The sequence below is a fragment of the Prionailurus bengalensis genome, chromosome B3 (assembly GCF_016509475.1).
Source record: "Prionailurus bengalensis isolate Pbe53 chromosome B3, Fcat_Pben_1.1_paternal_pri, whole genome shotgun sequence".
Classification (NCBI taxonomy): domain Eukaryota; kingdom Metazoa; phylum Chordata; class Mammalia; order Carnivora; family Felidae; genus Prionailurus; species Prionailurus bengalensis.
Genome location: NC_057355.1, coordinates 90,928,780 through 90,941,720, shown reverse-complemented (window position 1 = coordinate 90,941,720; position 12,941 = coordinate 90,928,780). Strand labels below are relative to the sequence as shown.

Genomic DNA, 12,941 nt, shown 5'->3' with positions numbered 1-12,941 from the left:
AAGATGAGGGTTAGTATATGATATAACAAAGAAACCAATTATACTTGGGGTTGAGAACAAGTGAAATAGATGTGACAATGAACTTAGTGTACTCAGAATAAATTAATTTAGTTAACAATTAGGATAATCAGGGGCACCTGAGTGGCTCAGTCAGTTGAGAGTCTGACTTCAGCTCAGGTCATGATCTCACAGTTTGTGGGTTCAAGCTTCACATCAGGCTTGTGCTGACAGCTCAGAGCCTAAAGCCCACTTCAGATTCTGTGTGTCCTTCTCTTTCTGTCCCTCCCCCACTCACTCTCTCTCTCTCTCTCTCTGTCTCTCTCTCAAAATAAATAAACATTAAAAAATTAAAAAAACAATTATGATAATCAGATTTATGACACTGAAGAACATTCCAAAACCAATCATATTATCAAGAGAGTATAACAATTGTAATTTATACATACTAGCAAACAGTGGCTTAAAATATATGAAGCAACACTGGAGAGAATTGAAAAGATAAATAGTACTACAGTAATACTTGGAGACTTCAATAAGCCACTTTCAAAAATGGAGAAATGTGACCTTGCAGAAACAAAAAGAATTATAGGTGAGTACCAGGAAAACTTGTACATCAACAAATTAGATAGCTTAGATGAAAGTGACAAGCTCCTAGAAATACATAAATTATCCAAACTGACTCAAGAGTAAATAGAAAGTCTCAACATACCTATAATAAAAAATTAAATCAATAATCCAAAACCTCCCAACAAAGATACTCTAGGACCAGATGGTTTCACTAGCAAATTCTGTGAAACAGTAAAAGAAGAATTTACGCCAATTCTTTTCAAACTTTTCCAGAAAATAGAAGAGGAGGAAACACTTCCTAACTCATTCTGAGAGGCCAGCATTACCTGATACTAACATCAGATAAAGACATCATAAGGAAATAAAACTACACGCCAACATCCATAGCGTATAGAGATGCAAAAATCCTTAACAAATACTAGCAAAACAAATACAACAGCATATTAAAAGGTTTATATATCATGACCATGTGGAATTTATCCTAGAGATGCTAAGGGTTAAAGATAAGAAAACCAATTTAATATACCACATTAATAGGATGAAGTTAAAACTAAACACAAGACAACGACACCAAAAATCATTTGAAAAAAAACTTAACACCCTTTCATGATGAAAACACCAGGAAACTAGGAACAGAAGGGAACTTCCTCAACAAAATAAAGCCCAGTTTTAAAAACCCCCAGTCTACATCATACTCATCTTGAAAGATTGAAAATTTTCCTTTAAAATAAAACGTAAGACAAGGATGGCTGTTTTCACCAGTGCTCTTCAATTTTGTACTGTATTTGTAGCAAGAGCAATTAGACAAAAAAGAAAAAAAGAAAAAAAGAAAAGAAATGACAAGAAAACTAAAATAGGAAAGGAAAAAGTAAACTATCTCTATTCATATATGTTATGATTCTCTATATAGACAACCCAAAGAATTCATAAGAAAACTACTAGAGTTAACAAATTCAAACAAGTTGCCAGGTACAAGATTAACACCCAGAAATTAGTTATTTTTTAATATACACAATGAAGAATCCACAAAAGAAATTGAAAAGCAATTCCACTTACAAGAACATGAAAACAATAAAATACTTATTTAAGGAGATGAAAGACTTGTGCACTGTATACTATAAAACATTGTTGAGAGAAATTAAAAAAGCCACAAGTAAATGGAAAGACATGTCATGTTCATGGATTGAAAAATTCAATTATTGTTATATCAGTATTTCACAAATGATCTATAGGTTCATTGGAATTCCTATCAAAATTCTAACTGCTGCTTTGCAGAAAAGGAAAAGCCAATCCTACAATTCATTTTGGAACTGCAAGTAGCCCAGAGTAGCCAAACCATTTTGAAAAAGAACAAAGTTGCAGAACTCATACTTCTGGTTTCAAAGCCTACAAAGCTACTCAAAATATTATGAGTACTGACATAACAACAAACATATATACCTAAGGGATAGAATATAGACTGTAGAAATAAATACATCTGTGGTCAACTGATTTTTGACCGGCCTGCCAAATCCATTCAATAGGGAAAAAATACTTTTTCTGGGACAGATGTTGCTGGGACAACTAACTGGATTTCCACAACCAACAGAATAATATCAGGGCTTTACCTCAAAACATACACAGAAACTTATTCAAAATGGATCAATAATCTAAATATAAGAGGTAAAAACATAAAGCTCTTAGAGAAATACATAGAGATAAATTTTGATGACCTTGGGTTAGGCAAAGAATTATTAGATATGACAGCAAAAAAGCACAACGGCAAATAAAAATACAGAACAGGACTTCATAAAAATTAAATGTTTTTGTTCATCAAAGGATATAATACCAAGAAAGCTAAAAACCCAGAATGGAAAACAGTAGTTCAAATAATATATCTGAGAAGGGTTTAGTATCCAGAAGATATAAAGAATGCCTTCAACTCCATAACAACAATATAGATTAAGAATGGGCAAAGAACTTGAGTTGGCATTTCTCCAGAGAAGATATGCAAATGGTCAAGCGCATGAAAAGAAGTTCAATATCATTATTGATTAGGGAAATGTAATTCAATGTCACAATGAGATAATCCACACCACTGGGATGACTAAAAAATTGAAAATTATAAATATGGGGAAATTGGAACAAATGCACATTACTGGAATGGATGTAAAATGGTGTAGCCACAGTGGAAAACAGCCTGACAGTTCTTCAAAAGGCAAAATTGTAACATAAAATTATTTTATGACCCAGCAATTCAATTAAAAGAATTGAAAACTGACACCTAAATATGTAGTTGAATACCAATATTCATTTTAGCATGATTCACAGTGCCCATAAGATGGGAACAACACGGTGTCCATCAAAAGATGAATGGATAAACAAAATATGCTACATATATTCCTGGAATATTATCAGCCATAAAAAGTTCTGATGATATATCTTCAACATGGATGAACCTTGGAAACACTACGGTAAACGGAATAAGCCAGACAAAAAGAACAACTGATGATCCAACTGGCATAAAATATCTAGAATAGGCAAATTCATAGAGAAAGTTGATTAGAGTTTACCAGAGACTGAAAGAAGGAGAATGGATATTATTGCTTAATGGCTACAGATTCTGTGTATGGGCTGATAAGAATGTTTTTAAAATACTGGTGATGATTGTACAACATTGCGAATGTAATTAATGCCATTGAATCATACACTTAAAGTGGCTAAAATATCAAATTTTATGTCATATATATTTTCCACAATAAAAAAACGCTTTTATAAAAATCTAATGTAGTTTCCTTATATATTATACTTGTATATCAAATAAAGCGATCATGAGTTAGGGACTTTTACTTTGGTTGTACATAATATATTCTGTATCACTTGTATTTTTAAATAATTGCATATGCCTTAATAGACACACACACACACACACACACACACACACATGCCCCATTTGCTGAGTAGATCTATGAGATGTCAGTATAAGTATATTTTGGAAATAAAAAAAGGAATAGATTCCTAACTTATAGAAAGCAGCATAAAAGTAGAAATAATCTGAATATATTTTGGACAAAACAAATCAAGAATCTGTCACAAAATATTCTATATATATGAAATGGGGTTTTTGCATAATTGGACAACAAAAAGTTGTAAAACTAAATTTAAAGCTACTAAATCACAAATAAAGCGGAAAAGTAAAATTGTTTGAGTTTTCCTTTCAACACCAACAATGATGCTTTATTACTAAACTCTGGTTCTACAAATCATGGATTTCAAAAACCATGACTGTAGAATTTCAAAATATAAACTATGGTTTTCAGGCCATTTTCATGTCTCACAAACTCTACTGATGCTGCATTCAAAATTCTTTTGTTTCATTTTCTTGTATTTTTGATGTGGTTTATATTATGTATAACCTATTTCATAAGGTGAACTTCAAATATTCATGTTAATACAATATATATCTATAGCAGCTGGGTTACTTCCAGTATTATTCAGGAATGTAGAATAACAGGAAAATAGAAGTGGTTTCCAATGCATATTCAATAACTTTAGGTGAGACTTTTTACCACCCATTAAATTACCCTTGTGACATTATAAGCTCAGCTAAAGAAATTATTCCTACTTGTCCTCAAAATATCATTTTGTTGCTTTTTTGCAAAACTTTAACTTGTGATCATTATTCCTATTAAGGGTGTGCATTTGTGTTCTCTGAATCTCATTGTATAAGAAGTAAATATCTGCCCATAAACAATTGAGTATTGCATACTTACAGAATCAGAGACCTGGGCCTCAGTCTTCCTTACAAACAACATTTCAAAAAGAGAAAATATGTACAATATGAGGGCCTGATTAATGTTGTTTGAATGTTTGCATAAATGGAAGTTTTAGTTCAGGTGCAGGGGATGCCAGATGAAGACTTAAAATGATTAAATGTAATTTTAGTTCTAACACACTAAAACTCATGTTCCTTGGAACACAATAGTGTGAACGTCCTAAAGAAGTGAAGAGGTCAGGCTACATTATCATCAGGAAAAATGTCAAAATAGGAAAGAATCAGTCCCAGACAGCAGGAGAAATTCAAAGATAAACAGGAGAACGTCCTTGAAGAAAAGTTAGCAGGTTTTCCTGAGAAAGACCTTAAAAAGTTGAACTCTGCACTGAGATCCAGGAAAGCCATTTGTGTTCCTGAAGCTTTATATTTGAGGAGAAAAGTTGTATATATCAGGAATAGATTTGCAGATGCTTAGTGTTCATTTTGTGTTTTTGTCACCATAAACGTTTATCCATGCATATATACATGTACACACACATGAACAGAATTGCTCAGAGAATTAGAGTTGCCAGGAAACAGAGAGAATGAACCATTTGCCCAGAGTCATTTCAACTTGTTACTTCTGTTTCAAGCATGCATTGGGTGTGTCTGGAGTGAGTGTATGTGCGCACCTCTTTAGATTGTTTAGTGTAGTTAGGCTCTGAGCAGATTTCAAGTGCCATCTAAAGGCTAATAATCTGTAACCTCTCTTTGGATGGTTGGATATTTTTAACAGTCTAAGAGATGTGGAAGGGCTAAGAGATAACCTACATTTCTTAAAAGACAGTTTTCCGGCTTTTTAAAAAATTTAAACTACATATCGCTTTTGATGATTGACAACTAATAAAATTGTGAAGGAACAGAAATGAAATCTAATATTTTAGAGAATCTGAATTCAATGGCTAATGGCAATGCTAATACTAGTTTTTAATTGAACTTATTGCTTAACAAATACAGGGATAAGTTTATATACGTTTTCAAATTTTACAATATTTCTTCTGTGAGAACACGAAAAGGTAGGTGACTGGCCAAATTTGCTCAGATGTAGAGTTTGAGCTCAGGCCTGCCTTGTTACCAGGGATGGCCCTTAAATGCTAGGCTTGGATACTGCTTAAATAAGATTGTATTAACATTTATTGGCCACGGAAATGTCTTCCTCTTATTTACGCTGGTGTTAAATCAGATGTCTGTTCTTCTTTATCTACTCTTTATTTACTTTACCTCTTAATTTTCTTTATTTGCAATTGTGCAAAATTGGAGAAATGGGCACTTACCATGAAACGTAAGGCCTAAAATTATTAAAATTCTTTGCCCTGGCTCTCCAGAAGAGCAATGCATCAATTTGGATTAATTACCATACATGCCTACCTTGATGCTTTCTGAAGTTCCACTAGGAGAAGAGATCCCTTATCACTGTCTTACACTGAAGCATAAAACTGCTGTAAAGCTTTTTAAATAGCTGTACTGCTCTCCCACAGACGTGGGTGAGCTTCAGTCACGGCAGAAATAGTTCCAGTATTATAAAGCAATTGTGATTCCTTAAGGTTTTGCATTACATAAATGTAAAATAGTATTATTAGTTCTTACAGTCATCATTTCACCATTCATACTTGAAGCAACTGATATTTCCACAAATCAGGCACTGTACAAATTCTGTCATAGTAAAACATTTATTTGTTAAAGTGATATAGATTATTCAAGATTCTACAGTCTTAAATCATGGATGGCAATGTAACATGGATTGATACAGAACTCGATGCCAGTGTAGGCTTTTCTCTTTCCTTCTTTAAAAAAAAGAAAATACTTGTAGGCCAGAAGAAAAAAAAAATTTTGGCTTTAAAAGAGGATGAACCATGGTCTGATAGAGCCAGTTCCACCAGCATCAGAGACTTCTGCTTCGGCTCCTGTGAACAATTTCTTCTAGGACACCAGTTCAACAATTGGCCTTTGTGAATTGAAACATGTTTAAATTTTATCCAGTAAAAATATCAGTGGCAACTTTTTTCAGGAGAGAAAGAAGTAGTGCTCTTCAGATTAACTCCAGCCTCTAAAATAAAAAGAAAGAAAGAAGAAAGAAAGAAAGAAAGAAAGAAAGAAAGAAAAAGAGAAAGAAAAAGAAACAAAGAGAAAATACACAGGTAATAAGATCATTGTGCTGGCAATTTAGAAGTTACTGAACTATAAGTACCTAGGCAGGACTTTTTTGCCATAAAATACAAGATACACCCCTAAAAACTATCTAGACACGCACATCAGCTCTTAAAATGTTATTTGGTAATTTCAAATTGGTGAATATATAAAAGAGTCTCATTTTAAAACGAAATCTAAATGTATTAAGCCTAAATAGTTATGCAAGTCAAAGGCAAATTGTGGGAAGTCATTTTCCCTTACTATGTTCTTCACATTTATATTCTCAATTAAGAAAAAATAATAATTGTATTCATTAGTGCATACCACTTAAATTTTAATAAATAATCATACTGGTTTTAAAACTATAAGCATATTAGATCACATTTGTTCATCACACATAAAACCTAAGTGATCTCTACTTTTTAAGTATAGTCTGTTGAGAGTTTTGTATCATATTGAAATTTTATAAAATTTAATTATACATGAAATGTCAGTGAAGACTATTATTCCTCTTCATAAATTAGTTCCTCACCCACAGAACAAATAAATATCTAAAATGACAATAATGCACAAGAAAGACAATCCATAGTTAATATAATTTTGAGTAAAACAATATAAAAAATATTTAAATATCAAACAGTAAAATTTTGTCCTCTAATGTGGGTTCTCAGTATCATAGATTTAAGACATGCCTATAAATTCTATCTTTGATGGAGATGAAAAAGAATTTTTGAGAAATATATAATTTCATAAATATGAAATAGATGTAATTTTTTCCTCGCCATTCAAAAACAACTACATGTTTACAAGTTGTGGGTTATAAAATGCATGGGACAAATGAATCATGAAATATAGAAGCATATTGTATATCAAAATGCTGATGTAGAACATATTTAGAGTAGAACACACTTGATGTGATAAAGGTAGGAAAATACTGTAGAGATGTTTTATTTAAGAAAATATTTCATCTGGGGGTGCCTAGCTGGCAGAGTTGGTACAGTGTATGACTCTTAATCTCGAGGTTGTGTGTTCAAGCCCCACATTAGGTATAGAGATTACTTAAAAATAAAACATTTTTTAAAAAAAGGAAAAATATTTCATCTACAGAGTTGAAGTTATTTTTGGTATAAACAATAATTTTTGAAAATTATTTAACAAAAGATTTACACAACGTTTGAACACTGCTAGTAGGTAATAGATGTAAAACCTATTTATAAAAAATAATTACCTTGGAAACTACTGAAATATAGATATCATTGTTTATCTGGAATGTTCTAAGAAAAACATTCCAAAATCACTTTAAATTACAATGGGTTTATATCTAAATTCATATCCATTGGGTTCACAGTATAGCTTGCTTATTTTGGTGAAATTGGATTATGAGAATTTATTTCTGTTTGTATTTCCAATCATATGTCCCTTTTGAGAGTAAAAAGATGTAGTTGTACCGTACCAAAGTTCGCAGAAGTAGTAATATAAAAACCACACAATACACTTAGAAGAAAAATAGTGGGCAGTATAACTAGTTTGATTTTAGAAATAATAAACCCTTCCAGAATAAAGAATCTATTTTAATATCAAGTTAATGATTGTATAAGCTTACATATTTTAAAGAGTTTTTGATTCACTTCCAAATTACATAAAACATTACTAACAAACTACGAAATTATGGCTTTTATAAAAGCTGTTCATTTCAAATATTAGACAATTAGCAGTTTTGGAAATTATGGTCTGAATTTGCTTACCCTGAAGTTACTACCATTATTGAAATGATGACATAATATGAAACTGAATAAAAACTTATATATGTAGGATATTAAAAATAACACTTTTTACTTATCAATAGGCAAACTCTTACAATGATTCCATAAAGATCTAAATATGAGCACCAAATTACAAGAGCATCACAAAGAGAAAAAAAGCAAAATAGACTATAATAATTATGTTAAAATTTTACAAGAACTAACAACAATGAATTTGAGATAGGCTCAGGATGTTTTGGTAGTGGTCGTTATTTAACAGTGAAATGATATCATGCAAAATATTATGGACAGATAGTCTTATTAACAGTACTACAAAGAAAAGAGGAAATTAAAGCTACCCCAATATTAGGAGAAGAAAAAAAATGTCCTGATTTGAATGTATTGTGGGAAAATGCTGTTACTACCCTTATTCAGAATGCAATTAAGAACTATGAATGATTTTTATCTTGTATAGTTAGGATATCTAACCAAGAAGGAAATTATTTCTAGAAGTCATTATTGACATTAGGGTTCTATTTTTTCTTATATACTGTAACATTCAAATTAATGTCAAAAGTATGCTTTAATTATTATAAAAATAGTTAAATGGTTTCTACATATGTGCATATGTGCCTGTTCTATCATTCTTATTTTTAAAAATTTCATTTGAAGGGAATATCATAGGAAAGAAAAGTTACAGAACCAAATATTTTACATTGGTCATTTTTACTGGGAAATAACATTGGAAAGATATCTGGATCATAAATATACATTTGCTTTGCTGTTTTGCTCTTATTTCATATTTTTTTCCTAACCCTGTATTAAAATGTCACTGTTTCTTGACAATCAGCATCACTAACTTTTATTCATTTATATCTTAATACTTTCCGTAAAAGAACTGAACTCTTATCATGGTTATTGCATCTGTAGCAGGAATTTTATGATAAAGTGTAAATCGGTTAAATACCTTAATTGATACTAAGCAGAATAATCAGAAGTCAAATTAATTAGAATCAGGAAGCTATTACCTTAAAGGCTGGTGCAAGCAGTTGCAGAATTAGGGGAATTTCTTGTGCATACTTACACACACAGATACACACACACAATGGACATATTTTGTTGGTCTGAATTTGCCAAATACTTTTAAAGAAAAGTTTACTTAAGGCATTTTCATTATAAATGCAACTAGTCAATTGTTCCTATTTTAACTTCTAAACATGGCATATCAATTGTTTTACTCTATTTATCTGAAGTATAACAATCTTTTCAAACACAAGATTACTTTATATGTGAGTGCCAGTTTACATGTAATTATCACCAGTTTTATCAATGACTCCTCTTCCCTTTGCTGTCAATTTGTCTTAGTGTGATTAGAATCCTAAAATTTTATTATAGAAGGATCATACGTCATATACTAGATATTTTCCAAGTTCACTCTATTTCTATACATATGCAGTAAAGGTCTTAAGGGGAAAATTTGGCATAGGGTGTATTCTTGCTAATGGAAATGAAATACATGTATTAACTCTTCATCCTTGGGGAAAAATTATCTTAGCAGATATGTCAGTATGAGGAACCCCTAAACCACTGACTAGATGAAACTTTTCTGTCATCCATGTACCTTACTATTAGAGTTTGATGTTCTATGAGGGACTGTGGTATAGTTAATTTAATATGGTTGCCATGGTTAACATTTTTGTTATATTAAAAACAAAAAATGTGTTCTAGGGTGTTTTTTGTTTGTTTCTTGCTTACTTTTACTGTATATATACATACGTAGCATTTTAATTTAAATTTTGCCTTTGGGTAGTAAACAGCATTTGTTACCATCCTGCAGGAAATATAAACTTAAAATAAAACTTTATATCCCTTCATCTCTCTTCCTCCCCAACCCCCACCACCCCAAAAAAGAGCTGGGAAGCTGTGAGCACCAGACATCTCTGCCAGCTCTACCTCACTCCACACACCCAGGGTGAGCTATTGCTGAAAGCCAAGAAAGACCATGAGCAGACTAAGCTCACAGGTCAGTCTCCTTGAAGGAGCTTCACTGGATGTGTTGACAGTTATAGAAATGATAGGCTGGCTATGGCAGAAATCATTTACCATGTAAGTACCAAGACTAGTTACACTGCAGTCTCACAGTGATTTCAATCTGATAACAGAAATGTAGCAAGGAGTTTTCTTTTCTTTTCTCTTTTTTTTTTATGAGTGAATAATGTATTGCCAGTAAATTCTGTTAAAATTATTCTTTGCCTGTGGATTTGTTTTTCTTGGTAACGCTTATAGGAAAAAAAAAAAAATAGCCAAAGCGGAAAAAAAGTTTCTAGGACAGTTTGTTTCATAAAGGGAACTAAAGAAAGACTCAGAATATTTTTTTTTAAAGAGTGACATATTCCACATATACACATTCATTATATAAATCTAATACATGCCACACATATGTACACATGAATTCAGTTCACGTAGAAATGACAAAGCACTGAAAGATTATATACTAGATAATGGTATGGTAGGTTTAACAGATATGTATTTACTTTTACATTTTTTCTAGATTTTTTAATGTTTTTATAATTCATACTAACTACTTTAGGACAAAGAAAGTCATTATTGGAAATTTTACCTACTTATCTCATTGGCAAAACCTGTACTATCTAGAGAAATATGCAAACTCCCGAGGAAATTACTTTCATCCAAATTTGACTTCTAATAACATAGTGAAATAAATAAACACAATACTATGTAATATGTCCTGTGAAATGTAAACATTTGGGAAATTAATTCATAATTGAAAAATGACTCTTCCAATCCTTATATAACATTCAGCACCCTTCTGGATTGTGCTTCTGATAGATTAACCATCTACTTTCCAATTCCTTTCTAAAGATATTCTCTTTCAAAACAGCTAGATGTCCAAAGTTACATGATAAATGAAGTTTTGGAAGCCAGAGGCAGGGGTAGAGGAGGAGAGGGGTGGTGAGGAAAGGAGGCAGAAAGAGAGGGAGAGAGTTTCAGAATGAGAAAGCAAACTGCAGGGTGCTGATGATACAACGCACCTTAACGCAGGTCAGCTGAGGACACAACATAGAACTCAGAGTATGTGCCACACACTCTGCTATTGATCGTTTCCAGTGTCATCTGTTTATTTTTTGCAACCTGGGAATGGGATCCTGAACTCACTAAAGGGATGATGCAGGAAAAAGTGTTTGATTTGGGAGTTGAATTCATTAGGGGAAACCCTGAATGATTGCCCAAGTTATTCTTTTTTAAATGCAAAATGTTAAAAAACAAAAACAAAAACAAGGCCCTATTTTTACTACTAGAAAATAAATCAGTGGCCTTTTTTTAGAACTTTTAAAAGCAGAATATTTTTTCTGTGCCAAAACTTAAGCAAATGGCTGATGCTTCCAGCTGTGTGAACAGATTGTTAAAGTGCTATTCCACTCTGGAAGCACACATTCTGATCCAATTAAAATGCAGGAATCAAATACTCATTTGAAACTTCCAAAAAGGAAAAAAAAAAACAAAACAAAAAACCAAACACACAAACAAATGGAAAAAAAAACAGAAGAGTAATCAGTTGCTGACAACAGAAATACCATGAATATTTCATATGTAGCCTTTTGCTCCATTTTATAGTGGCTTCATTCATTTTAGATAACCCTGAAACAGTTGTGTTCATCCACTGTCAGTAAGGTATAATGTATCATTTCAGCTCCAATTAGGATATGGGGGTCAAAGATAGGAGTTAATACATTCTTAATAAGTTACTATCTTCACACTGGGAAATATTTGTAAAAATGCACATTATATCATGGATAACTAACTACAAGAGTGACTCCAAAGTCACATTAGTATTCCCTTTATTCTTACAGTATGAATCAGAAATGTTCAGTTAACCAGAAATATGTCGAAGTTTAATAACTGGAAATCTATTTAACCAAACTGAATTTTACTTTGTATCATTGAGCATTGAGTAAGTTCTAATGGAAAATTTCAAGGAGTTACATAAACTTGCAAAAAACATTTAAAATTTTATTTATAACAGAATATACCCACTTAAGTGCTGAATTATGAGACAGGTAACAAAAATCTCACCTGTGTTTCCTGGACAAGCTGGTCAACATTAGTCAGCAAAGCATCTGGGAATAAAATTTTCAGTGTCATAAACAAATACACAAATTCAAGTTTTAAGAAACAGACCCTAAAACTCTTCTTACTGAAATCTTGGTAAGATTTCTCTTAATAAAGATTTATCTAATTTTTTTTAACTTACCAGTTCTTGGACTAATTGCAATTGACTTTATAATTGTCTATGACTACTTCCTGATATATACGTAGAAATTTAAAAATATTGTCCTAGTTGCTAAAGTGAGAAATTATGTAATGCAACTTTCCAGAAAGAGTTCAAGAAGAGAATCAGGCTTCTACTCAATTTTCCCTACTCAAAGTTAACATTTCAGCTAGAGTTGCATATGATTAATAATAAAAGATACACCAAGGAAGAGAATCCAAAATAGGAAACATAGCTTCACCATGTTCAACATGCAGACTATTAAAGAATCATTTATGATAATCATTATTCAATAGCTCCCAAAATACTATCATGTTTTATGAAGTACCCATTTATCGTCATGTAAAACACTAATGGTCTATATGTAAACATTCTGTCTTTACATGTCCACATGTATGTTCCAATTGGCTGTAAGTGT

General features: G+C 31.8%; 1 protein-coding gene across 1 annotated transcript in view; it reads right to left on the bottom strand.

Annotated features, from left to right (window-relative positions):
• Positions 1-6,014: 6,014 nt before the first annotated feature.
• LRFN5 (leucine rich repeat and fibronectin type III domain containing 5) overlaps positions 6,015-12,941 on the bottom strand; it is a 249,341-nt gene continuing 242,414 nt past the window's right edge. The window contains exons 5-6 of the mRNA XM_043556052.1: positions 12,328-12,371; positions 6,015-6,407 (exon numbers count right to left, since the gene is read on the bottom strand). Coding sequence (XP_043411987.1) covers positions 6,390-6,407; positions 12,328-12,371 — 62 coding nt within the window. The 3' untranslated portion in view covers positions 6,015-6,389. The remainder of the gene's footprint in view (positions 6,408-12,327; positions 12,372-12,941) is intronic.